General features: G+C 38.2%; 1 protein-coding gene across 1 annotated transcript in view; it reads left to right on the forward strand.

The window, feature by feature from the left end:
- ME2 (malic enzyme 2) overlaps positions 1-26,872 on the forward strand; it is a 52,593-nt gene that overhangs the window by 12,484 nt on the left and 13,237 nt on the right. The window contains exons 3-13 of the mRNA XM_025931217.2: positions 4,369-4,502; positions 8,474-8,623; positions 11,063-11,138; positions 12,226-12,387; positions 12,702-12,805; positions 15,678-15,787; positions 15,889-15,986; positions 16,284-16,397; positions 19,023-19,137; positions 21,348-21,490; positions 24,963-25,065. Of these exons, the coding sequence (XP_025787002.1) occupies positions 4,369-4,502; positions 8,474-8,623; positions 11,063-11,138; positions 12,226-12,387; positions 12,702-12,805; positions 15,678-15,787; positions 15,889-15,986; positions 16,284-16,397; positions 19,023-19,137; positions 21,348-21,490; positions 24,963-25,065 (1,309 nt within the window). The remainder of the gene's footprint in view (positions 1-4,368; positions 4,503-8,473; positions 8,624-11,062; positions 11,139-12,225; positions 12,388-12,701; positions 12,806-15,677; positions 15,788-15,888; positions 15,987-16,283; positions 16,398-19,022; positions 19,138-21,347; positions 21,491-24,962; positions 25,066-26,872) is intronic.

The following is a 26,872-nucleotide window of genomic DNA, read 5'->3' on the forward strand; positions in this document are numbered from 1 at the left end:
CAACTGTTTTTTCTATTTTCTATTTCACTTATTTTTGCTCTAATCTTTAATACTTCCTTCCTCCTTGCTTCAGGTTTAGTTTGCTCTTTCTCTCCCCCCTAGTTTCTTAAGGTAGAAGCTTAGATGATTGATTTGAGATCTTTCTGCCTTTTTAATGTGGGTGTTTACAGCTCTAAATTTCCCTCTAAACATTGCTTTTGCTGCATTCCCTAAGTCCTAAGTTTTGGTGTGTGTGGTTGTTTGGTTTGCTTTGGTATATGTATTCTAATTCATCTCAGAGTATCTTCTAATTTCCTTTGTGGTTTCTTCTTTGATCAGTTAGTCATTTATGAGTTTGTTGTTTAAAATCCAAATATTTGTGAATTCCCCAAATTTCCTTTTATTATTGATTTTTAATCTCATTGCATTATGGTTGGAGATCAGACTTTGGATGATTTCATAAATCCTTTAAAATTTATGGAGACTTATAGTTTAACATACAGTCCTGGAGAATATTCCATGTGCACTTGTTTTGAAGAATGTGTATCTTGCTGCTGTTGTGTGGAGGGTTCCATACACGTCTGTCAGGTCTAGTTGCTTTATAGTGTTATTCAGGTCTTATATTTTCTTGGCTGATTTTCTGTGTAGGTGTTTTCTCCATTATTGGAAGCGAGGTATTAAAGTCTCCAACTTGTCTTTCTTCCTTGGATCCTGTCAGTTTTTCCTTCAAGTATTCTGGACCTCTTTTACAAATGTATATATGTTTGTAATTGTTATATCTTCTTAATGGATTGACACTTTTGTCATTATAAAATGTCCTTCTCTAGTAACAGTGTTTATTTCAAAATCTGTTTGGGTTATTGTTTACATGGTATATCGTGTTCCATCTTTTTACTTTCTACCTAATTGTATTTTTGCTATAGACAGCATAAAGTTGCCAATCCCTGCCTTTTTATTGTAGATTTTAATCCATTTACATTATCTAATGGTTGATAAGATACAGTTTAGTCTGCCATTTTGCTATTTGTTTTCTAAATGTCTTTTTTGTTCCTCTATTCTGCCATTGTTCCCTTCCTTTGTGGTAAATTGGTATTTTCAAGTATACCAATTTATTTCCCTTGTCATTTCTTCTACTGCCTTTTCCTGAGTTGTTTTCTTAGTGGTTTGCCCTGGGGATCACAATTATCATCTTTATAACAACTTAGTTCAGTTTGATTCCAACTTAATTTTAATAATACACAAAAGCTGTTGCTGTATAGTTCTGTCCTTTCCTTCAGTGCTGGTTTGTCATACAAAGCATGTGCTTATGCATTGTGTGATCATCAATACAGATTTATATTTATTTCTTTTTTTAAAACATTTTTAAAATTTTATTTTAGAGAGCACGAGGAAGAGGGGCAGAGAGGGAGCGAGAGAGTCCTAAGCAGGCTCCAAGTTCAGTGCAGAGCCCAGTGTGGGGCTCAGTCCCACGACCATGAGATCAGGACCTGAACCGAAATCAAGAGTTGGATGGTCAACTGACTGAGCCACCCAGGAGCCCCTATGTTGACTTTTATATTTACCTGTATGATTATCTTACCCATGTTCTTTATTTCTTCAAGTAGATTTAAGTTACTGTCTAGTGTCTTCATTTTAGCTTAAAGGACTGTCTTTGGTATTTCTTGTGAGACAGGCCTGCTAGCAATGAGTTCTCTATTTTTATTTGAAAATATCTTAATTTTTCCTTCAGTTTTGGATAATTTTGTAAACACTTAGAAATTCTTGGTTGACACGTTTTTGTTTTGTATTTTTTCTTTCAGCACTTTGAATATGTCATCCTACGCCTTATGGCCTCTGTGGATTCTGATAAGAAATTAGCTGTTCCTCTTTTTAAGGATCCCCTGTACATGATGAGTCACTTCTCTGTGCTTTCAAGTTTCTTCTTTTGTCCTTGTCTTTCAACAGTTTGAATATGTGTGGCTAGGTATAGATCTCTTTGAGTTTTTTCTGATTGGAGCTGTTGAGTTTCTAGGATATGTGTTTCTTCTAGGGTTCGTGTTTCTCATCAAATTTGAGAAGCTTTTGGCCATTATTTCTTCAAATATCCTTTTGTCCTTTTCTTTCCTTGCCTTCTGGGACTCCTGTTATGCATATGTTGGCACACTTAATAGTGTCCCACCAGTCTCTGAAGCTCTATTCATATTTACTCATTGATTTTTCTTTCTGTTTCTCAACTGGAGAATCTCAATTGACTTATCTTTAAGTTGACTGATTCTTTCTTCCACCTGCTCAAATCTGCTTAACCCCTCTGAACTTTATTTTAGTTACTGTACTTCCAATTCCAGAACTTCTATGTTTGGTTCTTTTTTATAGTTTCTATTTTTTCAGTGATATTCTGTAGTTAGTGAGGTATCATTCTCCTACTTCCCTTTACTTCTTTAGATGTGGTGTCCCTTAGTTCTTTGAATATATTCAAAATAACTAGAGTCTTTGTTTAATTAGTACAATGTTTGAGCTTCCTCAGGGACAGTTTCTATTAGGTACCCTTTTTCCTGTGTATGAGCCAGACTTTGTCTTTGTGTATGCCTTATAATTTTTGTTGAAAACTGGACATATTAAAGAATGTGGCTGCTCTGGAAACCAGATATTCCTCCCAGGGCTTGTTATGTTGCTGTTGTCTATTTAGTGACATTTCTGAACTAATTTTTTTTCTGCGTGTGAAATATAATTGAACTACTTCTTTAAAGTCCTTATTCTTGTTTGTTAGGCCCGCTAAAGTCTGCATCATTAGCTAAGTAGTCAACTCATGATTAGACAGAGACTTAAATACCTAAGGGTTCAGTGTACATGTTGGAGTGTGTCTTTAGTGTTCAGGCAGGTTACAACTACACATTAGCCTTTATTTCCTGCTTACATGGAGCCTCCAGGTTAGCCAGAGATGGGAGCTAAGGGCCTTCTCAGATCCTTCCTGGACTTGCCTACAGTTTGTGCATGATGACCTTCTAGATTCTTAGGAATATGTCAAGCTTTTCAACCGCTGCCCCCACTCCCACCCCATGGACATTTTGTTCTTCAGCTTCTCCTTTTCAGTTTTTTGGTTAGCCTGTTGTTTCCTCAGCTGTTATCTACTGCCTTAGGCAGCCGCCATGTTAAATAATTGCCTCAGATTGTTTTCAGGACACTCTTCTGGAGAAAAAGCTATTCACACTGGGTGAGCTCCATATAAGGTTAAATAAAGACAGATTTGCAAGTGGGGTCTTCCACTGAAATAATGGCAGCTTTCCTGGGGATGGGGCTGTAGAAAAATCTCCAACCGCTAGACTCTATTTTTCAAAGCGATTATTTCATAGTGATTGCTGTTTTCTAGGCTTCTGTGGAGCTGGGGAGGGAAACATAGGAATAAGGCAAATAAAAATGTCATGAATCCTGCTTTTCTTATGAAAATTCAGCTGCTTCTCTTGAATAAAATGTTCCCGGATTGCTGAGGCCTTTGGTTAGTTTCCAAAATTCTGAAAAAGTTTATTCTGGTCATTTGGCCAGTATTCTTGTTGCTTTTATGGAGGAAAAGATTTTTGGAAGTCCTTACTCTGGCGTTTTTACAGACATCACTTTGATAAAAAGAAGTTAACACACAGCTGGATATCAGAAATTGAAAAAGATTTTCATATGACATAGGTTAATTTTTTCCTAAGTATCATTCCCTGCTTGCTCTTTGTCAACTCAGCCTCACTGCTTTCTAGTGGAAGGAGCTTCTGTTATCAGTTTGGTTTGTGTTTTTTTAAGCTGTATTCTGTTAATTTCATTTCTAATGTATGTATGGATTTGTGTATATGATTTATTTTATGGGGGGTTTCTGAATATAACAGTTAACAGTAAATGTGTTTGATTTGAAACTTGCTTTTTTTTTTTCTTAACTATGGGTCTGGGAGATACTTGTACTACATAATTGGAGATCTGTGTTTTCCATACCAGGAAATACCATAGGTTCCTTAACTGTTCCATAATTCATGGGCTTTTAGTTAGTTTGTAATAGTCAAGAGAACTAGAAACAGTACTATAACTAATCTTTTTTATATGACTCTTTATGTATGACTATTTCTCTACGATGGCTGTCTAGAAGTAGAATTGCTCTCTTGTAGAGTATGTGCATTAAAATTTAAGAATGTTTTTAAGTTGTCTTCTAAAAAGCTTAAACCTGTTTACATTTCTAGCAATGGTATGTGAGAATAACTCTTTTACCACACCCTCACTGATACTAGAGATGATCAATCTTAAATACTTATGACAGTCTGGGCAAAATGGTATCTTACTTATTTTTTAAAAATTTACATTGAAATTACATTTTGTTGGATAGATAGCACCATTGCAACCTCAGTAAGCAATAATTTTTAATCCTTTTCTCCTTTGTAGGGAATGGCGTTTACATTACAAGAACGACAAATGCTTGGTCTCCAAGGACTTCTACCTCCCAAGATAGAGACACAAGATATTCAAGCTTTACGATTTCATAAAAACGTGAAAAAATTGAATAGTCCTTTGGAAAAGTAAGAGTTGATTAGATGTTTCATTTTTTTTTTTTTAAAGGAGATAATTGTTTTAAGTTTATTTTATTATGAGAGAAAGCACAAGCGGGGGAGGGGCAGAAAGCCAGGAGAGAGTGAGAATCCCAAGCAGGTTCCACACCATCAGTGCTGAGCCTGATGCGGGGCTCAAACCCACAAACTGTGAGATCATGACCTGAGCCAAAGTCGGATGCTTAACTGACTGAGCCACCTAGGTGCCTCAGATGTTTGGCTTTTTTATTGATGTCCTGATCAGAAAAATTGGGAGCATTATGGTTATTATTGCATATGGAATATATGTAGTCTTAAGATGAAGTTTGCATTTTAGTCAGTTAACTATTATTTTTATAATGATTATGTTTCCTTTATTTCACTGACTGTGTTTGCTATTGTAAAATTTAGCAGAAATCTATTTTTAAGCTTAAAATCACAGAGCATTTTAGACTTGAATGGAATGTTAGAAACAAAAGCTATTATCTGACTTGTATCCTTTCTATCCAACAACTTTTATTAATCATCTACTTTGTGTTTGCCACTGTACTGGCCACTGAGAGTGTAAAGTAGGTAAAAGGTAGGTGACCATATAATATATCATCCAATCCAGAGGAGTAACTGAAACTGTCCCAGGAAAACTAGAATGTATTGTCACCCCAGTAATACACAGCCCTGCCTTCTAGGAGCTCATCAATAGAGATTATACTGTGACGGTCATTGTACTCTATACTACTGTGTGCAGGACAGTGAGAAAAAGGTACATGCAGAGAACATTCTGAAAGCACAAAATAGGGACTCCTAGCCGGATTTGGGGAATCCATTAAAGTTTTCTGGAGGAAGTGATTCCTGAGCTGTGTTTTAAACAATATATTACACGTGGCAGGCAAAATGAGAAAGAAGGGCAAAATATTATGGGTAGAGGGATCAGTCTGAATGCAGAATTAAAAATATCTTCTGGGTTTGTTAAGTACAGGAGATTATTGTTTGATGACTGGTGAGAGTGGTTTCTCACCAGTAAGTAAAGCAGGACTTGGGGTTAAGGAGGTATATTTCAAGCTAGAAGGAAGTTGAAGGTGCTCACGCTGTGAGGAGTGAGCCCAGAAGAAAGGGTAATTGATAGAACAAGATCCCAGAGAACTGAAAGGGGCATAGAGTCAAGTGCAAAGATGGAGAGCATGGGACTGAGTGCAGAGGTAGAAGGCATAAGGTCGAGGACAGAGGTGGAGGCTGACCTTGCACAAGAAAAGTACAGAGGTAGAGGGAATAGGGTCAAGTACAAAGAGAACAGTGGGTTGAGTGCAGAGGTAGAGGGTGTAGGGTCAAGGGCAGAGGTAGAGGCTGGCCTTGGACAAGAAAAAAGAACAGGTCATTTTCTGGGGCAAGAGCAAAGATAAATACAGGTACAATACGGATAAGCTATGCAGGTGGTAGGGCAGAGGTTGTGAGATCTCATCCTGCCTTGTTGACCTTGATTTTCTCTATGATGTCAAATATGGAGGTTGTGGCTAAGATTTAAAAGGGCCAAGGTTGAATAGAATTGGTGAGGAAAGTGATAAATGTTTAGAATAGCCATTTAGCCAAAGAGTGTAGCTGAACAAGGACAGATTAAAGGGATGGGAAAGCCCTGAAGGCTTAGTGGCTTAATCTTGTTTGTATTGATGTCATTCTGCCCAGCAATGTTATTTTTACATGGAAAAGGTGAAATGTAACTTAATTCAGGTTTGGGGTTTGCTGGGCTGGCAAAGATGCTACATTAATTTATTCAGCTAGTATTCATTCAGGGCTGTTATGTGTCAGGCATTGTTTTAAGCTCTAGAACTACAGGAATGAGAAATTCCACCCTTTCCTTCAGGGAGTCCATGGCTGGAAAAGACAGACACTGTGGAAGGGGAGTGCAGTGATAAAGGTACAGGGGTGTTCCAAAATGGTGAAGATTTGTTCAGAGTCAGAGGCTTGATCATGGGATCCAGAGTGGGGAAAGAAGAGGAGCCAGGGAGGAGCTAATAGAGCGGGAGAAAACAGAGGGATCCAGGAGCCAGAGATCTCTCAAAGAACTGGGAAGTGGGGGCAATGGATAGCTAGCCACAGGGGAGAGGGTTGCCTTAGTGGTAATCAGAATTTCTGAGCTGTAGTGGTCCTAGGTGAGGACAAGATCCAGCATGGAGCACTCAGAGGAGGGACCAAACTTAGATGGAGGTGAAAGTGAATCACAAGTGCCTGATAGGTCTCTGCTGTCTGTTTCACAGAGCTACTCAGTCTTATCTGTTTTCTCCCCTGGACTGAGGAGCAATCTCCTTCTCTTTAACTTCTACCTAATGTTATTATTTCTGCCTGTGGTAGTTGCATAGAAAATACTATTCCTCTTCTAAATAGAATCACTTCTCCCTGATTATTCACCAAACATTTGCACACCAGTTATATTCCACTTACTTTGCTAGTTACTGGAGATACAGAGGTATATAAAGCAATAGTCCCTAACTCATGATACCATCCAGGCTGGAGGGAAGACAGAGTCAGGAAGTAGAGTGAGAGATGCAGAGGAGGGAGTAGGGTATTAAGGGATCTGAAAAGAGGAAAATCTGTGTCTGTGTGGTGGGGGAGGGGAACGGGCACCAAGGGAGAGAGTGCCACCTGAGCTGCATTCGGGGAGAGTAAGTAGGGACTATGCATGCATAGGGGGTGTTCAGAAGTTGTGTTGTATGTAGCAACACCAAGGTAAGACATGGGTGTATTTGAGAAACTGAAGTAAGTTCAGTATGAACATGTGGCTGGAAAGTAGGCGCAGGTGTTGCTAACTAGTTTAGAAGCATTAGCCTATATAATGGGTGTTTGGAAAGCATTCAAAGAGAATACAAATAATAAGAGTTATTTTTTTAAAGAGAAGACTAGATTGGAGCAGGGGAGCAAAACCGTGTGTATACAGACCAGTTAAGAAAGTTCTTGAGGTAGCCCAGGTGAGAAATGATGCTAGCTTGGATGGGGTGAGGGTGGAGAGGGGGAAATAGATATATTTGAAAATTATTTAGTAGGTGGACTCTGTAGGGCTGTTGCTTTATTAGACTAGGGTAAGGTAGAGTGAGAGAGGAGAAATCAAGAATGGGATCTTGGATTCCCATTTGGTCAGGTGATAACAGGAAGAGGAACAAGTTTGAGTAAAAAGTAATGCGTCTGTTTTACACATATTTAATTCAGGGTGACCACTGTTTTTTTTTTTTTTTAATAATAAAAGCATCTACGACTTAATATTTTTAAGTTTATTTTTTATAGTAATCTCTACACCCAACATGGGGCTCAAATTCATGACCCCAAGATCAAGAGTTTCATGCTCTTCTGACTGAGCGAGATGCCCCATCGCTGGTTTTTTTTTTTTTTTTTTTCAGGCCAACATTTTCCAGTTTTCTAAACTTTATTCTTGAAAAGCCATTGTTTATATGTGTATGTGAGTTGAGCATTGCCTTTATGCTACCTCTATGCTTTATATAGACCTGATAATGCCATTAAGCCTATTGGATTATAACTCCACAAGGACAGAGGTCACTTCTTACATCCTGAGAGTCCAAAATAGTGCCTGGCACATAGTATTTAGTAAATATTCGAATGAATGCCACTTTATTTTGCTTCCGTATTTACATGTTAGTCACTTTGAACATTAGTTCCATAAGGATAGTCTTTGCATTTCTAGTTCCTGACTCTCAGTAAGGGTTCAGTAAATGTTAGCTGTTGTTTCTGCTGTTCTCCTCCTCCTCTTCTCCTTTGTCATCATCAGCATCTATAATTTAAGTGCATTTTTACTTTTGTTAATCTTTGTCCTGGGTGTTAAACAGTGATAATTCAGGGTTTTGTTTTCTGGCAGGGAAGGGAGTCCTCAGTTTTTGATGTTTGCATATGACTTTCAAAGGCCAGAACTCTAAGTATAAATGCTGTCTGATGTAGACCTTATTTACTGTGCTTAATTTCAGATACATCTACATAATGGGAATACAGGAAAGAAATGAAAAATTGTTTTATAGAATTCTGCAGGATGATATCGAAAGTCTGATGCCAATTGTATACACACCAACAGTCGGTCTTGCCTGCTCCCAATATGGACACATCTTTAGAAGACCTAAGTAAGACTTATTTTTAAAACTATATTTGCAAAGATTATTGTATAGGGAAAATTGCACCCCCTAGGCCCTCTTACATTTCTCTTTTATATATACAGTCTTAGGTCAACCACCTTCCCACCTCACAAAAGCTTAATTTGGACAAAAAGGGATTAATAAAAATCCAGCATGTTGATATCTTTTGTTTTTGTAGAAATAGCAACATTCATTCCTAACCTTCTGTAACTTATTTTGGTTGTTAGATCTGTGCATTTCTGTACCAAAAAAGGGGGGATGTAATCTTAATTTTCGTGGCAGATTCTCCAGAATTATCATGAATATCATTTTGATGATCTGCCCAAATTAAGAGATTCTTTCTCTCTCTCTCTCTTTTTTTTTTTTTTTAATTTGTGTTGTTTGTTTTTTCTTTTAGAATTTGTACGAATTTTAATTTCAAATAGTTCTGGCACCTCAGCTATTTTAAGTAGAAAGAGTACTGGAATGGGCATCTACTTAAGTCTTTCAATAAGTCACTTTCTCCTTCTGAATCTGTTTTCATATGAAATAGGGATCCTAGCACCTCTCAGAGAGCAGCTGAGAAAGTCAGATGAGGAACTGATGGGACAATTCTTTACAAATTTTTAATTAATTTGTGTTTTCTTGTCATGTTCCTCTAACCTGTCCTTTTCTTCAGTCCTCACACCTTTCCCATGTTCTGCTTACACGTTGATACAAATGTACAAATTCAGACAGTGCAGGATAGCATTGACCTTCACTCTCCCCCCATCTAGCCTAGTGGTGTTTAGACCTTAATGTGCATACAGAATACCTGTGGGACTTAAAATGTTGACCCATGCCAACCTTCCTCTCCTTCCCGTTCCCAAGATTCTGCTGACAAAGAGAAAGGTCTGGAGGTCTGGATTTTAATGACCGTGGTTGGTGATGGTGCTGCAGGTATTCCCTGGAAGACCCTTGGAGAACAAACATTGTCTTGTTCTGTCCTATGTGCTGCCATCAGTTAATGAGTCTTAAGCATTTCTTTTTTTCTTTTTCTTTTTACATTTATTATTTTTGAGAGACCGAGAGAGACAGAGCACTAGTCAGGGAGGGATAGAGAGAGAGGGAGACACAGAATCCGAAGCAGGCTCCAGGCTCTGAGCCGTCAGCACAGAGCCTGACGTGGGGCTCAAACTCACAAACCGTGAGATCGTGACCCGAGCCGAAGTCAGACGCTTAACTCACTGAGCCATCCAGGCGCCCCAAGTCTTAAGCATTTCTTATGTTAACCCAGCTGTTCAGCTCTTTTACATTTCTTTTTCATTTAGAATAGTGTTTCTCAATCCAGATGAAAGGATTAAGATAAAGTTAAAAAATACTGATGCCTAGGCCCCACCCTAGAGATTCTGATTCATTCAATCTGGAGTTGGGCCTCTGTGTAGGTATTTCATAAAAGCTCTTGCTGTGGTTCTGATGTGTACCCAGCACTCAGAACGGACTCGAAGCATAAAGAATAAAGAGCATGGTTTTTGGGTGAGGACAGGTACTGTGTGTCCATTATGCAGTATAGTGCTGCAGGGGTGTTTTTTTGTTTTTTGTTTTTGCATTGAAGATCATCAGTAAATCTTGGTTGTTTAATTGACCTAAACTCCAGGCCAGTTAAATCAGGATCTCTGGAGGTGGGACCCCTGGCATTTTTTTAAAAAGTTGATCAGACAACTCTGTTAAGCAGCTGTAGTTGAGAAACTGTTTAAACTGATTTGAGATGGGATAGTAATGCCAAAGCTGAGATAGGTCCCAATGAGAAAGTTAAGTGTAAGAACCAGTTTGAAGGCACTGGGGACCTGTTGACCCTCACATCTGCCAGACTCATTTTCTACAACCTATGTTTCTCCCCCATCCCCTTCTCCCTACCTCTCTTCCTTTTTAAAAATCTGGATTATTTATCTCAATTGGATAACAATACGCTGTGTGTTTAAAATAACTTTTCACTTTTTCCTAATGCTTCAAGGACATCCTCTTTTGTGTGAAGTTATTTACTGTAGTTTTCTTCTCTCCCTTCCTGCTGCTTCATATTTCAAATTTTCAGTTTTAGTGAGTTTGAATCAGAGTGTATGTAGCTTTATTATGCTCTCCTGCATTAGTGGTTTATTTTTGTACTGCCTTTTACTGGAGGTGTCTGGAGTTTATTTGAACATGAGATGTGGAAACATTCCTTCTTGGGTAACACCATCACATGGTGTAATAATCATCTTTGTTGCAGCTACTGTGTGAGCAATGCAATTATAGTTTGAAATAGTTGAAAATGTTTGAAAATAATCCAGTGTGATTTAGCAAAATCTGCTTGGAAATGATACTGTGTCTTGATGTTTTATTACAATATCTAAGTATTCCAATTATGAACAAAAACTTAGTAGAAAGCAAAAAACTGTTGTGAAATGCAAAGGTGTTTTTGTTCTGTTGCAGGGGATTATTTATTTCAATCTCAGACAGAGGTCATGTTAGATCAATTGTGGATAACTGGCCAGAAAATCATGTTAAGGTACTAATAGCACAACCTTCCTCTTCACAATGTATTTTCTTTCTTTGTAAGTTATCTGAATTTCCAAGAACAGTTTTCATTGTTGCTCTGATTTACTTTGCATTTACATACATGCAGATTTAGTGCCCTGAGGAGATCTGGATAGTAATACTTACAAAATGGGTGACCAGTACGGAGTTTACCCTGGGAAAGAAATTGAAACTAGTTCACACTGTGAACCTGTCACTACCACTGGTGTTTCTTGCCTTCTTTTTATTCCTTTTCTGTTTCAATTAATGTTATTGCCGGTAGAGAAAATACATTAAATGCCATAAAAAACTTTCATTTTGGTGGGTGGTGAGAGGATTTATTACGCCTTTTTTCTTCTAAATCCCAGGTAGATTTAGATCCGTAGCAAATATAAAACTCTTTGAGTTTCAATTGTAATAGATATAAATTTTCATCAGTCTGGCTGTCTTTCATAGAACAAAATCTGATGACTTATTAAGATCTTTTGGTAGGCTTTAGTGCTTATTATAGGCAGTAACCTTACTTGCCTTTATAACATGTCTTCCTCACCAAAATAATCTTTAATGAATAATTATTAGTTGTAGTAATCTAGAAAAAATTTGGTCAGATAATTACTCACAGTATCATCTTAAAACTTGGTAGGTATATTTTGTATTCTAGATCTCCCCTCAAGCCCCCACACACTGTTGCTAAGGTTTTTCTTGTTTGGCCTACATTATTATGTGGGAGTAGCATATTCATTTCTAAACTTGATTTTCTCTTCTGGTTAATCTCTGTCCGAAGTTTGCCTGCCTGTCCCTGGTTTAGTCTTTGTGAAGATGTATAAGTTGACTCTCCAGTCAGAAGCATTCTGTTCCTAAACCAAAGACAGAGGAAAATCAGACCTAGTTCATTCTCATTTTTATACCTAGATTCTAAAGTCCTACAGTTTTAAGTATGCTTGGTTGGTTTATGTTGGAAGTTAAGAAACAATTTTGTTTTTAAAAGAGTGAACATATATGAAGAGACTCTTTTTTTCAAATGCTTTAGTACCCCATTTTTGGCAACTTTTAATTTATATGTATTTTTTGTAATTAAGGCCGTTGTGGTGACTGATGGAGAGAGAATTCTGGGTCTTGGAGATCTGGGTGTGTATGGAATGGGGATCCCAGTAGGAAAACTCTGTTTGTATACAGCTTGTGCTGGAATACGGCCTGATAGATGCCTGCCTGTGTGTATTGATGTAGGAACTGATAATCCAGTGAGTAAAACAATTTTTCCCCTTTGATCTTTCTCTCATATTTAAAAAACAAAAGTTTTATTATATTCTTCTTTTGAAGATAATAGAAGATGGGAAAATGTTGTGATTAAAGCTAGTCTCTCTTGAACTGTGCTTTTGATATTTATACAGATAACAGTAAATTAAGCCTATTAAGAGATTCTTGAAGAAAATGTAATGAATTTTTAAAAATTACGATAGTAATTTTTTTATTTTGCAATTTTTGCTTTATAGAGTATGTTTAAACTGGTGACGTAACAAAATGATTTTATTTTTACATTTGGTCTATTTTGTAGGCACTCTTAAAAGATCCGTTTTACATGGGCTTATATCAGAAAAGAGATCGATCACAGCGCTATGATGACCTGATTGATGAGTTTATGAAAGCCATTACTGACAGGTATTTTTTAAAAGGTTGAGTAAATGGAAGAATAATTAATAAAAGAAAGGAACCACAGTTTTCTTTTCCTTTACCTCTTTTGAAGATGGGTACAAGGAGATTAAATATTTGAGAATTTGGGTTCTGTTCTGCCTGCTTAGATTCTGATGCTGGTGACACCCTTTATACTCTGCCTTGCTTTCCTGAGTTATTGGAGCTGCTGTAGGAAGTCTGTATTCCCTGCTTCTGCCAGACCCTCCTGTCCAGTTCTCCCACCCCTTGGCCTCCGGGCTCACTTGCACCGTTCCTGGGACTCTTGTGCAGCTTTTGGGTTTTAAACTTGCTGATCTGGGGTGCGGGTGGCTCAGCCAGTTGAGCATCAGACTTCAGCTCAGGTCATGATCCTCGTGGTTGACGAGTTTGAGCCCTGGGTCGGGCTCTGTGCTGACAACTCAGAACCTGGAGCCTGCTTCGGATTCTGTGTCTCCCTCTCTCTCTGCCCCAACCCTGCTCATTCTCTCTGTCTCTCAAAAATAAATAAACGTTAAAAAAATTTTAAAAATAATTTGCTGATAATTGGGGCTCCTGGGTGGCTCAGTCCGTTAAGCACTTGACTTCAGCTCAAGTCATGATCTCATGGTTCATGAGTTCGGGCCCAGCATCTGGTTCTCGGCTGTCAGATCTTCTGTCGGCCTCTCTCTCTGCCCCTCCCCTACTTGCGCTCTCTCTCTCCCTCTCTTTCCCTCTCAAATAAATAAACATTGAAAAAAGAATAATAAATTTGCTGACCATTGCTCCTCCTGTCTCTCCACCTCTGCAGCATCTGACCAGGTTTTCTATTCCTTCATCTTTGAAATTCTCTCTTCTCTCGATTACTGAAAGGCTTTCCTAACTTGGTCTTTCTCCCACCTTCCTGTCTTTTGTCATCTGTACTGGTTCTTCTTGCTCTCTTCTATTAAGTGGGGATACATTCATAGTTCTTTTCTCTTTGAGTCATGTAAGCCATGACCTTCAGGCATGTGACTCCTGAACTTACCTCTAGTCCCACCTCTCTCTGAGGCCTGCATTTCTAACATCCCATCGAGACGTTTTGTTGCTACTTCATATTTGTGTCCACAACCACTCCTTCCCTTAGCAAGCTGCCTGTTTTCTCTTTAGCCAGCTTCTATTAATGGCAGCAACATTTACCCTCTGGCCAAAACTTTGCTTTTGCTCTTATCTTTGACTCTTCCCTCCTTCTCCATCAGCCCTCTATAGTGTCTCAGTCCTCAGACCCAGGTGGTACTACAACGTAAATGCCTCAGAGATACGTCTCCTCTTTTCCATTGCCACAGCCTTTCTGCACATCCTCATCTCTCTCCGGGGGGCTTCTAAACCTTCCTTCAGTTTCTCTCCTCTCCATTTCATCTCCACCTTATCTCTCTGCTACTCTTTTATTATTTTTTTTTTTAATTTTTTTTTTTTTTTTTTATTTTTGAGAGAGAGAAAGACAGAGTACAAGGAGGGGAGGGGCAGAGAGAGAGGGAGACACAGAATCTGAAGCAGGCTCCAGGCTCCGAGCTGTCAGCATAGGGCCCAACGTGGGACTCGAACCCACCAGCCTGGAGATCATAAACTGAGCCGAAGTCGGCTGCTTGACTGAGCCACCCAGGCTCCCTCTGCTAATCTTTTAAAAATGTGCACTTGATCATGTCATTCTTTTGCTTGAAATCTCTCAGTAGTTTCCTGTTGTTTGGGGTAAAGTTCAAACTCTTTATGATACTAGCCCTGCCCTACCTTTTAAATTGCTAGTACATAGAAGATACTAAAAATTAATGCCTTTCCCTAGTCAAAGTTGACATATCTAAAACTAAACGTTTCATCTTCCCGCAAATTGCCACCTCCTCCCTGTCTCCTCACTTCGCTACCTTGGACAATAACTAGTACCTTCGTAGTCATCCAGATTGCTTTGGCATTTTAATGGCGTTTCCCTGACTTCCCAGGTGGCCCTTATCAAGTTCTTTTTGCTCATTCTAATGTCTTAAAATTGTCCCTTTAACTTCCCATGGTTTTTCCTTCAGATTCTCTTGTCCTTATACCATAGTAGCCTCCTGGCTGCTTCCTGCTTCTCCACACACCAGTGTGTGTTACACGTCACTGGCAGGTCTGTCCTTCCTAACAGGGGTCTTCCCTTCCCTGCAGCCTTCAGTGATTTTACCTTGGATCCACAACAAAGTCCCATTCTCTGATTGTGCATTTAGGATTCTCCCTTATCTGGCCCCGCCTACCTTAACCAACGTCTTATTCTTTCATATAAACCCTGAAATATATAGCCTGATTGTTGACAATTCAGGTTCACCAAAACACACCTTGTTTTTCTTCCTGCTTCTTTACTTTTTGTTCTTTCAGGGCCCAAATGAAGTCTCCTCGCCTCTTCAAGCCTTCCCTTACCCCATCTCACCAAGATGATTGATGTCTTTTTTTTTGAATGCCAGTGAACTCGTACAGAAATTATTTTTTAATTTCTTATTTAATATAAACTCTTCCTTAATATACTCTCCTGTGTTGCTGTTTAACTGCTAGTACAGTGAGAATATACATGTCAAATAGATACTTTATGAGACTCAGAGGTAAAATCCCTTTCTTTTTAGGAAGTTATTTCATGCTTGTATGTGCTTGGTAACACGTGGATATAGTTTATGCCAGTGACTATCCCATAGGTCCACCTCATAAATTTTTCTGAATGAGTAGTAGATTTCTACATTTCGACTCCAGTTTTTCAGAGGCTCTCTGAAAATTGCCAGGTGCCCATTTAAGGGATACATTATTTTTAAATGGGATGATAAAGACTATTAGAAAAGCTATCTAATGGTGGTATTTTCAACACAGCCATTATGGGTTTCGCTGTTTTTAGATATGGACAGAACACACTTATTCAGTTTGAAGACTTTGGAAATCATAATGCATTCAGATTCTTGAGAAAATATCGAGAAAAGTACTGCACCTTCAATGATGATATTCAAGGTAAAGCAAAAAGAAAACCTTAGGTTTTTGACCCCCTACTTTCTTTAAAGGTTTTTAACATGCCCCTTTTTTATTCTAAGAAATCTTTCTTTTCCGCACAGGGACGGCTGCAGTAGCTTTAGCAGGTCTTCTCGCAGCACAAAAAGTTATTGGGAAGTCGTTCTCAGAACACAAAATCTTATTTCTTGGAGCAGGAGAGGTAAGTTTTTGTAAGCTTTTAGAGTTTAAAATCAACATCGTCCTTTAGAATTGGCAAATGGGACATAATGAACTTTTCATTTTGTTGAGATCTTGTGTGAATTGAAGATCTCTATTATAAAGTAGATCATTTAAAATATGATTAGAGAGAATATTATAGCAAATCAACTTTTGTGTGGTTTATTAGAGAAGAGTAAACCAAATATTCCTCATAACACATAATCCTCATATATAAAGTAACTCAAGCATTGTGCCTTACCTTCATCTTTAATTTTAAAATTTATATTTTGTTGGACAGGCTGCTCTTGGGATTGCAAATCTCATCGTTATGGCCATGGTAGAAAATGGCCTCTCAGAAGAAGAGGCACAAAAGAAAATTTGGATGGTTGACAAGTTTGGTTTATTATTTAAGGTAAGGTAATTAAATCTTGGAGAAGCAAAAGAATGTTGTTAACAATGGTGTTTTTAGTTTGATTTTTAAAATATTACCAATTCTTAAAATACTGTATTGCACTGAACTGTCCAGATTGTACCAATTGGGGACCTTCCAGTATATTCTCAACAGAAATCCTCCCATGTTTTTTTGTTTTTAAGTTTATTTATTTTGAGAGAGGGAAAGAGAGTGCATGCTCGTGAGTGGGGGGAGTACAGAGAGAGAGAGAGAGGGAGAGAATCCCAAGCAGGCTCTACGCTGTCAGCATGGAGCCCAACGTGGGGCTTGATCCCAGGAACTGTGAGATTGTGACCTAAGCTGAAATCAAGATTTGGATGTTTGACTGAGCCACCCAGGTGCCTCCAGTCTACTTTTTGTCTTTTATAAAGACTCTTGCTTTTTATTTAAATCATAATCTCCATGTTGGCACGGACATTTTCTTTCTTGCTTTGTTCTCTGAGTCTTAAGAAAGCAAGTAGCCATACAAATAAGATTGTACTTGACCTTTCTAACTAGGCTTTATATGGGAACTCAGAAGTTTCTAATTAAATTGTTAGCAGGACATCTGACATTTGAGCAGAAATTCTTTAACCATTTGGAGATCATAATCCCTTGTAGCAGTCTAACAGATGTCCACGGACATTTTCTTGAAGCCAGTTCATGGATAATAAGAAGCTTCTATGCCAGATTAATTTAGTATCCTTTGGACCTGCCTGCCTTCCTAGCATTGATTGCCATTTTTAGTAGCTTAAGAAATGCCTTGTATCTTATACTGTGTAACACATTATAATGTAGGTAAACTGTTTCATAGTTGAACCTGTCCAGTACACAATGCTATTGTATTTTTGTTATATATAATGACATACCTCAGTTACTTGAAATACATATCTTTGGAGCAAGTTTATTTCCGTGTGCTTTGTTTCAGTTCTGAAATCTTGCCTTCCTAATTAGTGCTCACAACTATTCGTACAAAAAATAAAATGAAGAAGTGTATGAATGAAAAGTTTTTGAGTGCTTAAATTATACATAATTTTAAATAGTAGTTTAAAATGCAGCAGACGTTGTGGTAAGACTCTACAGGTATTATGTCATTTAATCTTCTCAAAAATTCTGTGAAATTTTACAGATGAGGAAACTGCGGTTTGAAAGGGCAGGTGACTTTTCCAAGGTCATCAATTTAAGTTGTGTGTAAGAGTCGCATCCGAGCAGCCTGTGAGGTCTGTGCTCTTAACCATTGGACTGTGCTGCCTCCCAAGTGAGCTATAGCCACCGTATTTGCTTATATATCAAATACAAGGATTATAAACCTTGTGTTTTTAGAAAGCTGTTGGCAGAATACATATTTTTACTGGTACCCAGTTTGATGCTTCTTTTTGTGGTGTTGGTTTTCACAGATGTTTTGTGATTCTTTTTAATAAACAAGTCAGCTCAACAATGAATATGGTATTGGTTAGCACCAGTGAGAATCCCTCTATATCCACAAGTTCAAAGTCTATTTTTCTTTGAGGGTGTGTGGATAGCTTGACCTATGTATAAAACACATAGGTGTCCAGTCTCTCTTGGTGGCCCAAACACTGCCCTCCTTATTGAGACTTTGGGAGTTTCCCGTTGAACCCCCATAGTGGAGAGTGAGCACAGGAAGCCACTGTTCTGAAAACCTGGATCTGTTGAGGCTAGATGTCAGTCCTTTAATTAACTTCCCAGCCAACCGATGGCGGTGTGTTGCTTTTCCCAAACCTTGCTAGTTCTTCTCTGGGGCTATTCTGGAATTCTGATGCAAAGTTTCACCTCTGCGGCAGGGTCTTCTCTTTTGCCAAAATAAGGGTATGGATTTCTCAGCCTGGTTGGTTTTTGCGTTCTATGTGTTTTTGCCTGCTTTCGATACTGAGAAATTCTTCAATGTTCTGGTTTGTCAGTGGTACCTCTGGTGGCCTTGTAATACTGCTAAGGATTTCATTGTTCTAGTTTTTGGCCTGGGATTCGTGGAGGAAAGCATGTTCTTAATTCAGCCGTCCTGAGCCAGAATTCCCTGTTCCTCTTGCTTCAGAACTCTTGTTAGCACAACTAGTCCATGATGTCTAGATTCCTAAAAGCTCTGAAACCCCAAAGTTTTTTCTGAAATTGGTAACAGATCTGACAGACTTGAACTTACCTGGTAGCAAAACCAGAGAGGGTATTGGTAGTACTGTTCATAAGTGTTGTTCACTTTGGGGTGTCCACGGTGGGAAGATTTGTAATATTTGCTATATTACCATAATACGTTTCTAAAATGTGAAAAATTCTGAATTCCAAAATGTGCCTAACCCGGATAGGGTATTATAAGCCTTTGTGCCATATTGGATTTAGAAGCACTTAACAAAGTAAATGAGTTTTTGAGAGGGACTAGGAAGTTTCTGATTATGACAAGATTGGATTTATGTTTTATATGTGGGTTTTGTGGACACTGCAAAGATAGAATTGCAAGATAGAGGTTGAAGAGGAAAGTAAATGAGAATGAAAAGACATTCGTATTATAGAAACAATATGTGACTCATAATGATGTCTTTTCGATTAATTCTCGGTAAGCATTTACTAAAAAATACTGTATTTTTCCCAAAAATTCAGGGACGAAAAGCTAAAATCGAGAGTCATCAGGAGCCCTTTGCTCACTCAGCCCCAGAGCATATACCTGATACTTTTGAAGATGCAGTAAACATACTCAAGCCTTCAGCTATAATTGGTAAGTGGAGTTGTTGACAAATCATTGTATCACTTAACTCTATGTTGCTGGGCATATCTATCACGCAAGAGCACTAAAAATGAAATGACCCATTTTATTTAGCTTTCAGCATATAATGTTTTTTTTTCTGTGGTAGCCTTTTGGTCATAGTGTGTAAAGTTCAGTTAACAGATGTTGCTTGTACTTTTAAGTGCTCGAAGCTGTGCAATTTATCATGCTTTGCTTTTAGAGTTGGTGTGACTGACCGCTGCACTCAAAACCTGAAAAAAGACCAAGGTCACCTGACAGACTGAACCAAGAAAGTCCTATGCAGAGTCAAAGCTTTGCATTGGCAACAAAGCAGAAAGCTTTGGTACGTTTTGAAAGTCAGGCATTGCATAGCTGACATCTGACTATGCCGGAATGGCACTGAGTTCATAGCAGAAAATGTAAAAGTCTTTTTTTTTTTTTAAGTTTATTTATTTATTTTGAGAGAGAGACAGAGAAAACACGAGGGGTTGGGGCAGAGAGAGAGAGAGATTGACAGTATCCCAAGCAGGCTCCATGCCATCTGTGCAGAGCCTGACTTGGGGCTCAAACTCATGAACTGCGAGATCATGGCCTGAGCCAAGATCAAGAGTCGGATGCTTAACTGACTGAACCACCCAGGTGCCCCGAAAATGTAAAAGTTTTTAAAAGAGGAGCAATTTCATTTCGTATACAGCTGTAAGATTTGAATCTATAATTTTTAAATAATTTTATCACTTTCTTGAAGAGGCCCTGTAGAATTTTAAATAGTAAACCAGTCACAAACAGTAAGTTTCTATGGCCATTAGCTTCTTCATTGATTAGAACTCATAATTGTTTTAGAGCAAGAGGACATCTTGAAGATCATCCAACTTCTCTCAAAACCCTATATGGAAACCTAAGAATCTGTCCATTCAGTCTATCTCTGGAGGGTCAAGAAAACAAAAATTTTAAAGGTTTAATTATTTTAGAACTCACGGACTCCTAAAAATATGTTCACACACCTCCACATGGAGAAACACTGAATATAAATTCCTATTGTACATAGGAAAAACAAGCACGGGGATGTTAAACAACCTGCCCAAGATTTGTGAATATTTCATATATCCAGGAGTGACAGAGCAGGTGCTAAAACTTTGGTATCCAGATCAATATTTCTCTTTATTACATATCAGTTTATAAAACAGAATTGAAAATTAATTATTTTGACTATTGAAGTCTCTTTACTGGATGAACTGGAAGAGTACTCAGCTGAGGCACTGCTTGGTCATCCCCAGCGTCCTGTCATGGGCCGGGTCCTCCTCTGTAACACTGCGTACTTGTTGGCACCTGTTACAGGTTTTCTCATTTTTCTCTTTACTTGTTTTTTTTCTCAATTATAAGCTGCGTTATACTCATTTTTATATCCCAGAGGCCTAATACAGTATAGGAGCTTAATAAAAAGGCCATTAAATTCCATCAAGAAAATAGATTGCTTTAGTCAAGATGATTTGGTATCCCTTCTGAATTTCTGGTATTTTGTAATGAATACCGGAGTTTGAAAGTTTAACATTTGAGATGCAAGTTTTTATCTTTTTAAAATTCATTTGTAACTGCGGTAAAATACACATAATGTAAAATTTGCCATCATAACCATTTTTAAATGTACAGTTGGATATGTTAGGTGCATTCACGTTGCTGTGCAGCCAGGCTCCAGAACTCTGCATCTTGCAAAACTGAAACTCCATACCCATGTTGGGGGCAACAAATACTTGCCCCCAGCCCCTGGCAATCACCGTTCTACTTTTTGTATTGATGAATTTGACTACTCTAGGTACCTCATGTAAGTGGAATCCTACAGCGTTTGTCCTTTTGTGACTGGCTTATTTTACTTAGCATAATGTCCTCAGGGTTCCTCCATGTTGTGGCAAGTTTTATCTTCTTAATTAGAGTTGGAGGTGCTCTCATACTCTTCTTTTATTTCCTGCAATTCACTATTTTTGGGGCAAACTGAGTATTTCAGTGAAAGCTTTTAGAATTTTATTGTTGTTTTCAGATTCAAGATTTTGTTCCCATGGCATTTTCTCAGCTATACAAAATCTGTCTTTGTGATGGGAGTTTACCTATGCTTTTGTTGTATTAAACCTATTGTAGAAATGATGTTGATAAGAATTGTTTTATTTTAACTATAATGAAATTGCTCCCCCCCCCCCCATATGTCATAGGAGTTGCAGGAGCTGGCCGGCTTTTCACCCCTGATGTAATCAAAGCCATGGCTGATATCAACGAAAGGCCTGTAATATTTGCATTGAGCAATCCTACAGCAAAGGCTGAATGCACAGCTGAAGAAGCATATACACTTACAGAGGTACTGATGACAACTGCATGAATTGGTCTTGTCTATTATTTTCCCTCTAGTAGCCTGTTAGTTATACATCCTTGTGTAATTCTTTTCTTGGTTACTCTAGAGATTCCAGTATGCACCCATGGATTGTCAAATTCTGATATTATTGCTTGTTTGAATTCTTGAAAGCAATTACCTTATATTTCCATTTTAATACCCTCATGTCTTGTGGGTCTTGTGTGTTTTATTTATTATTTTTTTAATGTTTATTTATTTATTTTGAGAGAGAGGGAGTAAGAGAATCCCAAGCAGGTGCAGAGCCCAACTGAATGCAGAGCCTGTTGCAGGGCTCAATCTCAAAATGGCGAGTACACAACCTGGGCCGATATTAAGAGTCAGATGCTTAACGAACTGAGCCATTCAGGGGCCCCATTGTTGTGCATTTTAACTCTCTCTATGTTTTAAACCCCAAAAGACATTATGATTCTAAACACAAAATATTCATTTCGATACATTTTGATATCTTCTGTTGCCATTTTGTCCTTCCTGTATGTGTGTGCTTTTATCTTGGATCATTTTCCTTCTACCAGAAGAACTTTCCTTGAGTGTGGGTCTGATGAATTTTCTTGATAATTGCTTTATTTTGCCTTCATTTTGAAGGATATTTTCACTGTGCATAGAAGTAAAAGTTGACAGGGACTTTATTTTAGCACTTTGAAGATATTATTCTCTTGTTTTCTGATTTGTTTTCCTTTTGATATACCATTTTGTCTTGGGTTTTACCACATTGGGCATGGGTGTGTTTTTCTTTGTATTTATTCCCCCTGGGACTGTGAGCTCTTTATCTTGATGCTGCCCTCTCTTGTGGTCTCTTTTGGCAGTATCTCTGATTTGGCTGCCTTCTCTCTCTCTTCTTGTGGGACTCCAGTTGTGTGATTGTCAGACCTTTTCACCATATCTCTTATATCTACTACATTAGTTTATATATACACCATCCTGTCTGCATACTGTGTTTTAATCTGGTGATTTTCTTTGACTTTATCTTCTAGTTGGCATATTCTTTTTTTTAGCTATGCTAGTCTGTTGTTAGATTCTTAATTTTATTGTATTTTTCCTTTGTAGAATTTCTATTTGATTATTTTTCCAATTATTTAGTGACACAGACGTACAAAGATGTATTATAGAAATAGTCAACTCATAAATAAATTCTGCTTTCTTGCCCTCACGTTTCATAAAACAATTCTTTTTACCCTCTTCAAACGCATCTTCACTGTCAGTGTTTGTCTTTATGAGGGCCATTGTTCTCAGTCATCTGACAGCTGTTGGGAACAAATTTTTACTTTCATCCAAATTGTTTAAGATTTAGTTCTTTTGAATTCTTTAATACTGCCACAGGGTTATATTCCCAGTTACAAGTGTCTGCTCATATGATCCAAAGGGTCAAATTCTTGAGTGTTAAATCTGAGGATCCACTGTACTTCAAAGAATAATCATTACACCATTGGTATAATGGTATAATACACATTTTTAGATCTAGAGAAAAGAAGACAATAGCGTTGTCTAAACGCTTCTTATTCTGCCCAGTGTTCAGGTGCCATGTCAGTTTGTCCATCCTACTGTGTGGAGATAGTTTAGTTTTCTATAAATCTCCTTTTCTTTAATCCAAGTAGCTGATTAAACATGATCTACTTTAGTCATACCTCAAGTGTTCCAAGATAGATTATCGTTGTTTGTTTTGTTTTGTTTTTTTGCCAAGGAGGAGTGGGGCAGGTAAGATTTGGCACAGGGAAATGATATTTAAAGGATTTACAAATTTACTTTCAGGTGCTCTTCAATTTCATGGGCATCTGATTCTCTCTTAGAAATAGTGAATATTCAGGGTGCCTGGGTGGCCCAGTCAGTTGAGCGTCTGATGTTGGCTCAGGTCACGATCTCACGGTTTGTGGGTTTGAGCCCTGCGTCAGAGTGCTGACAGCTCAGAGCCTGGAGCCTGCTTGGGATTCTGTGTCTCCCTTCGCTCCCTGCCCCTTCTCCTCCCCCCCCCCCCCCTCAAAAATAAACAAACATTTAAAAAAATTTTTTAAAGAAATATTGAATTTGCTAGTAACATTGTATACCATTGTTGAGCATAGTGCTAGAAGTGACACAACAAATTTGGAGATTTATTTTTCTTCAACAAGGCAACATGCCATATTTTTCTGGGGTAATAGTGTGGGTATACCATACACCTTTGTGTGAACTGCATAATTCGGGCATTATAGCAGAATGGAAAGACCATGGGCTTTAGAGTTATAAAAAAAAAGTCTGGATTCAAATGTAACTGCTGCAGTTGTGATGCGTGACTTTTTACAAAGCACTTGGACATCTAAGCCATAGTTTTATGAGATTTTTTTTTTTTTAATTTTTGGGACAGAGAGAGACAGAGCATGAACGGGGGAGGGGCAGAGAGAGAGGGAGACACAGAATCGGAAACAGGCTCCAGGCTCTGAGCCATCAGCCCAGAGCCTGACGCGGGGCTCGAACTCCCGGACCGCGAGATCGTGACCTGGCTGAAGTCAGACGCTTAACCGACTGCGCCACCCAGGCGCCCCATGAGATTTTTTTTTTTTATATATCAGTGAGATGGAGATGATAATCCCAGAAGGTTTCTTACACAGGCTATACTGAGTTAACTCATAGAAAGCTCCTGGAACAGAGCCAAAAAACAGCAGATGGACAGTCATTGGTCACAATTTAATTTTTGATGTGTTCCACTTCATTCACAGGTGTTTACAGCAATCTTTATTTTCAGGATAGCATTTGTTGGCCCATCTACATTTTAAAAGGAAAAAGAAGTGTCAGGATTTTTAGTTTATTAATGGGCAGTTTTCAACTTTATTTGAATGTGTGTGATGCATAAAACCTCATTCTAGGGGCGCCTGGGTGGCTCAGTCAGTTGAATGTCTGACTCTCGATTTTGTCTCAGGTCATGATCCCAGAGTCGTGGGATCAAACCCCAATGTCGAGCCTGCTTCAGATTCCCTCTCTCCCTCTGCCCTCTCCCCTACTTGTGCTCTTTCTCTCTCTGCCTCTCTCTAACATTAAAAAAAACAACAACACATCATTCTAATAAGAATTTTTTAAATATTTATTTATTTATTTTGAGAGAGAGAGAGTAAGCAGGAGGAGGGGCAGAGAGAAAGGGAAAGACAATCCCAAGCAGCCTCTGCACTGTCATCACAGACCCCTATGCGGGGCGCAATCCCGTGAACTATGAGATCATGACCTGAACCAAAATCAAGAGTCAGACGCTTAACCAGCTAAGCCACCCAGGCACCCATCTAATAAGAATTTTAGTGGAAGTATTACGTTATATAATAAATTATGTCTGTTCACAAAGAATATATTGGTCTGTTTTAGTACAGGATTTAACTTTGTTTTGATTCATTGTTTTGATTCACCTCAATATTTTAGTCCAAATGAAGTTACAAATTGAAGTTGTTTCATTTCTTAACAGGGAAGGTGTTTGTTTGCCAGTGGCAGTCCATTTGAGCCAGTGAAACTCAATGACGGGCAAGTATTTACACCAGGCCAAGGAAACAATGTATATATTTTTCCAGGTAAATGCCACCGTTATTTATGTTAAAGATCAATAGTTAATTACATTAACTAGTTCTCCAAATTGCTTAGAATTTAAGAATAAAATGAACAATAGTGTTTATAGAATTTTGGTATGTTTGTACAGGTAAACTCAAGGAATTCAGCAAATCCAACTTGCTTTATTTACCCTATAAATGTATTCATATTGTTCATTAAATTTGTTTTTATTACAGAAATAATGTACTACATGGTATATAAAAATGCAGAAGGAACAGAATGTTTTAAAATTATTTAAGCCTCTTTGTCTCCCTTTGGTACCTCCTTTTTTTTTAAAGTTTTTATCTAAATTGCACTTAACATGCAGTGTAATATTAGTTTCAGGTGTGCAATATAGTGATTGAACACTTCCATACAACACGGGGTACCCATCATGACATGTGCCCTCCCTAATCCCCATCACCTATTTAACCCATCCTCTACTCACCTCCCTTCTGGTAACCATCAGTTTGTTCTCTATGGTTAAGAGTCTGTTTCTTGGTTTGCCTCTCTCTCTCTTTTTCCCCTTTGCTCATTTGTTTTGTTTCTTGAATTCCACAGATGAGTGAAATCATATGGTGTTTGTCTTTCTCTAACTGACTTATTTTGCTTAGCATAATTCTAGTTCCATCCATGTTGTTGGCAAATGGCAAGATTTCATTTCTTTTTTATGGCTGAGTAATATTCCAGTGTGTGTGTGTGTGTGTGTGTGTGTGTGTGTGTGTGTGTGTGTGTGTGTGTATCACATCATCTTTATCCATTCATCAGTCAATAGGCAACTTATGGAATAGGAGAAGATATTTGCAAATGACATATCTGATAAAGGGTTAGAATCCAAAATATGTAAAGAATGTGTAAAACCCAACACCCCAAAAACAACCCAATTTAAAAATGGACATGAATAGATACTTTTCAAAAGAAGATGGCCAATAGATACATGAAAAGATGCTCAACATTACTGATCATCAGGAAAAGACAAGTCAAAACCACAATGAGATATCATCTCACACCTGTCAGAATGGCTAAAATCAACAACACAAGAAACAATAGATGTTGGTGAGAATATGGAGAAAAGGGAACCCCATTGCACTATTGGTAGGAATGCAAACTGGTAGAGCCACTCTGGAAAGCACTGTGGAGGTTCCTCAAAAAGTAGAAAATAAAACTACCCTATGGTCCAGCAATTGTACTACTAGTATTTACCCAAAGAATGCAAAAATACTAATTCAACGGGATTCGTGCACGCCGGTGTTTATAACAGCATTATCAACAACAGCCAAATTATGGAAAGAGCCCATGTGTTCTCTTGGTGCCTCGTTATCATACTTCTCAGCTATAACCACTGTCAGTGGTTTGCTTTGAGTTTTTCTGATGGTTACCATCATCACTGATACACTTCTCTTCCCTTATCTTGATTCCAGCTATAGACAGTATGTATGAACTTCCCAACTGTAAAATATAATAGTGTCCACATACCTCCTAATACCTTGCTGCTTCTCTATACCTCTGAATTTGTATTACTATTTTTAGTTTTTAGAGTAGTTACCTTTATTTTTATAGAACATATTTAAAGACCTTTTGATAACAACTTAAGACTGTTTTTTTTTTTTTTTAATTTTTTAATGTTTATCTTAGAGAGAGACAGGAGTGTGGGTGGGAGAGGAGCAGGGAGAGAAGGAGACAGGGAATCTGAAGCAGGCTCCAGGCTCTGAGCTGTCAGCACAGAGCCTGACGTGGGGCTTGAACTCAAGAATCACTAGATCATGACCTGAGTCAAAGTCGGACATTTAA

The sequence above is a fragment of the Puma concolor genome, chromosome D3 (assembly GCF_028749965.1).
Source record: "Puma concolor isolate L17-30 chromosome D3, mPumCon1.1.hap2, whole genome shotgun sequence".
Classification (NCBI taxonomy): domain Eukaryota; kingdom Metazoa; phylum Chordata; class Mammalia; order Carnivora; family Felidae; genus Puma; species Puma concolor.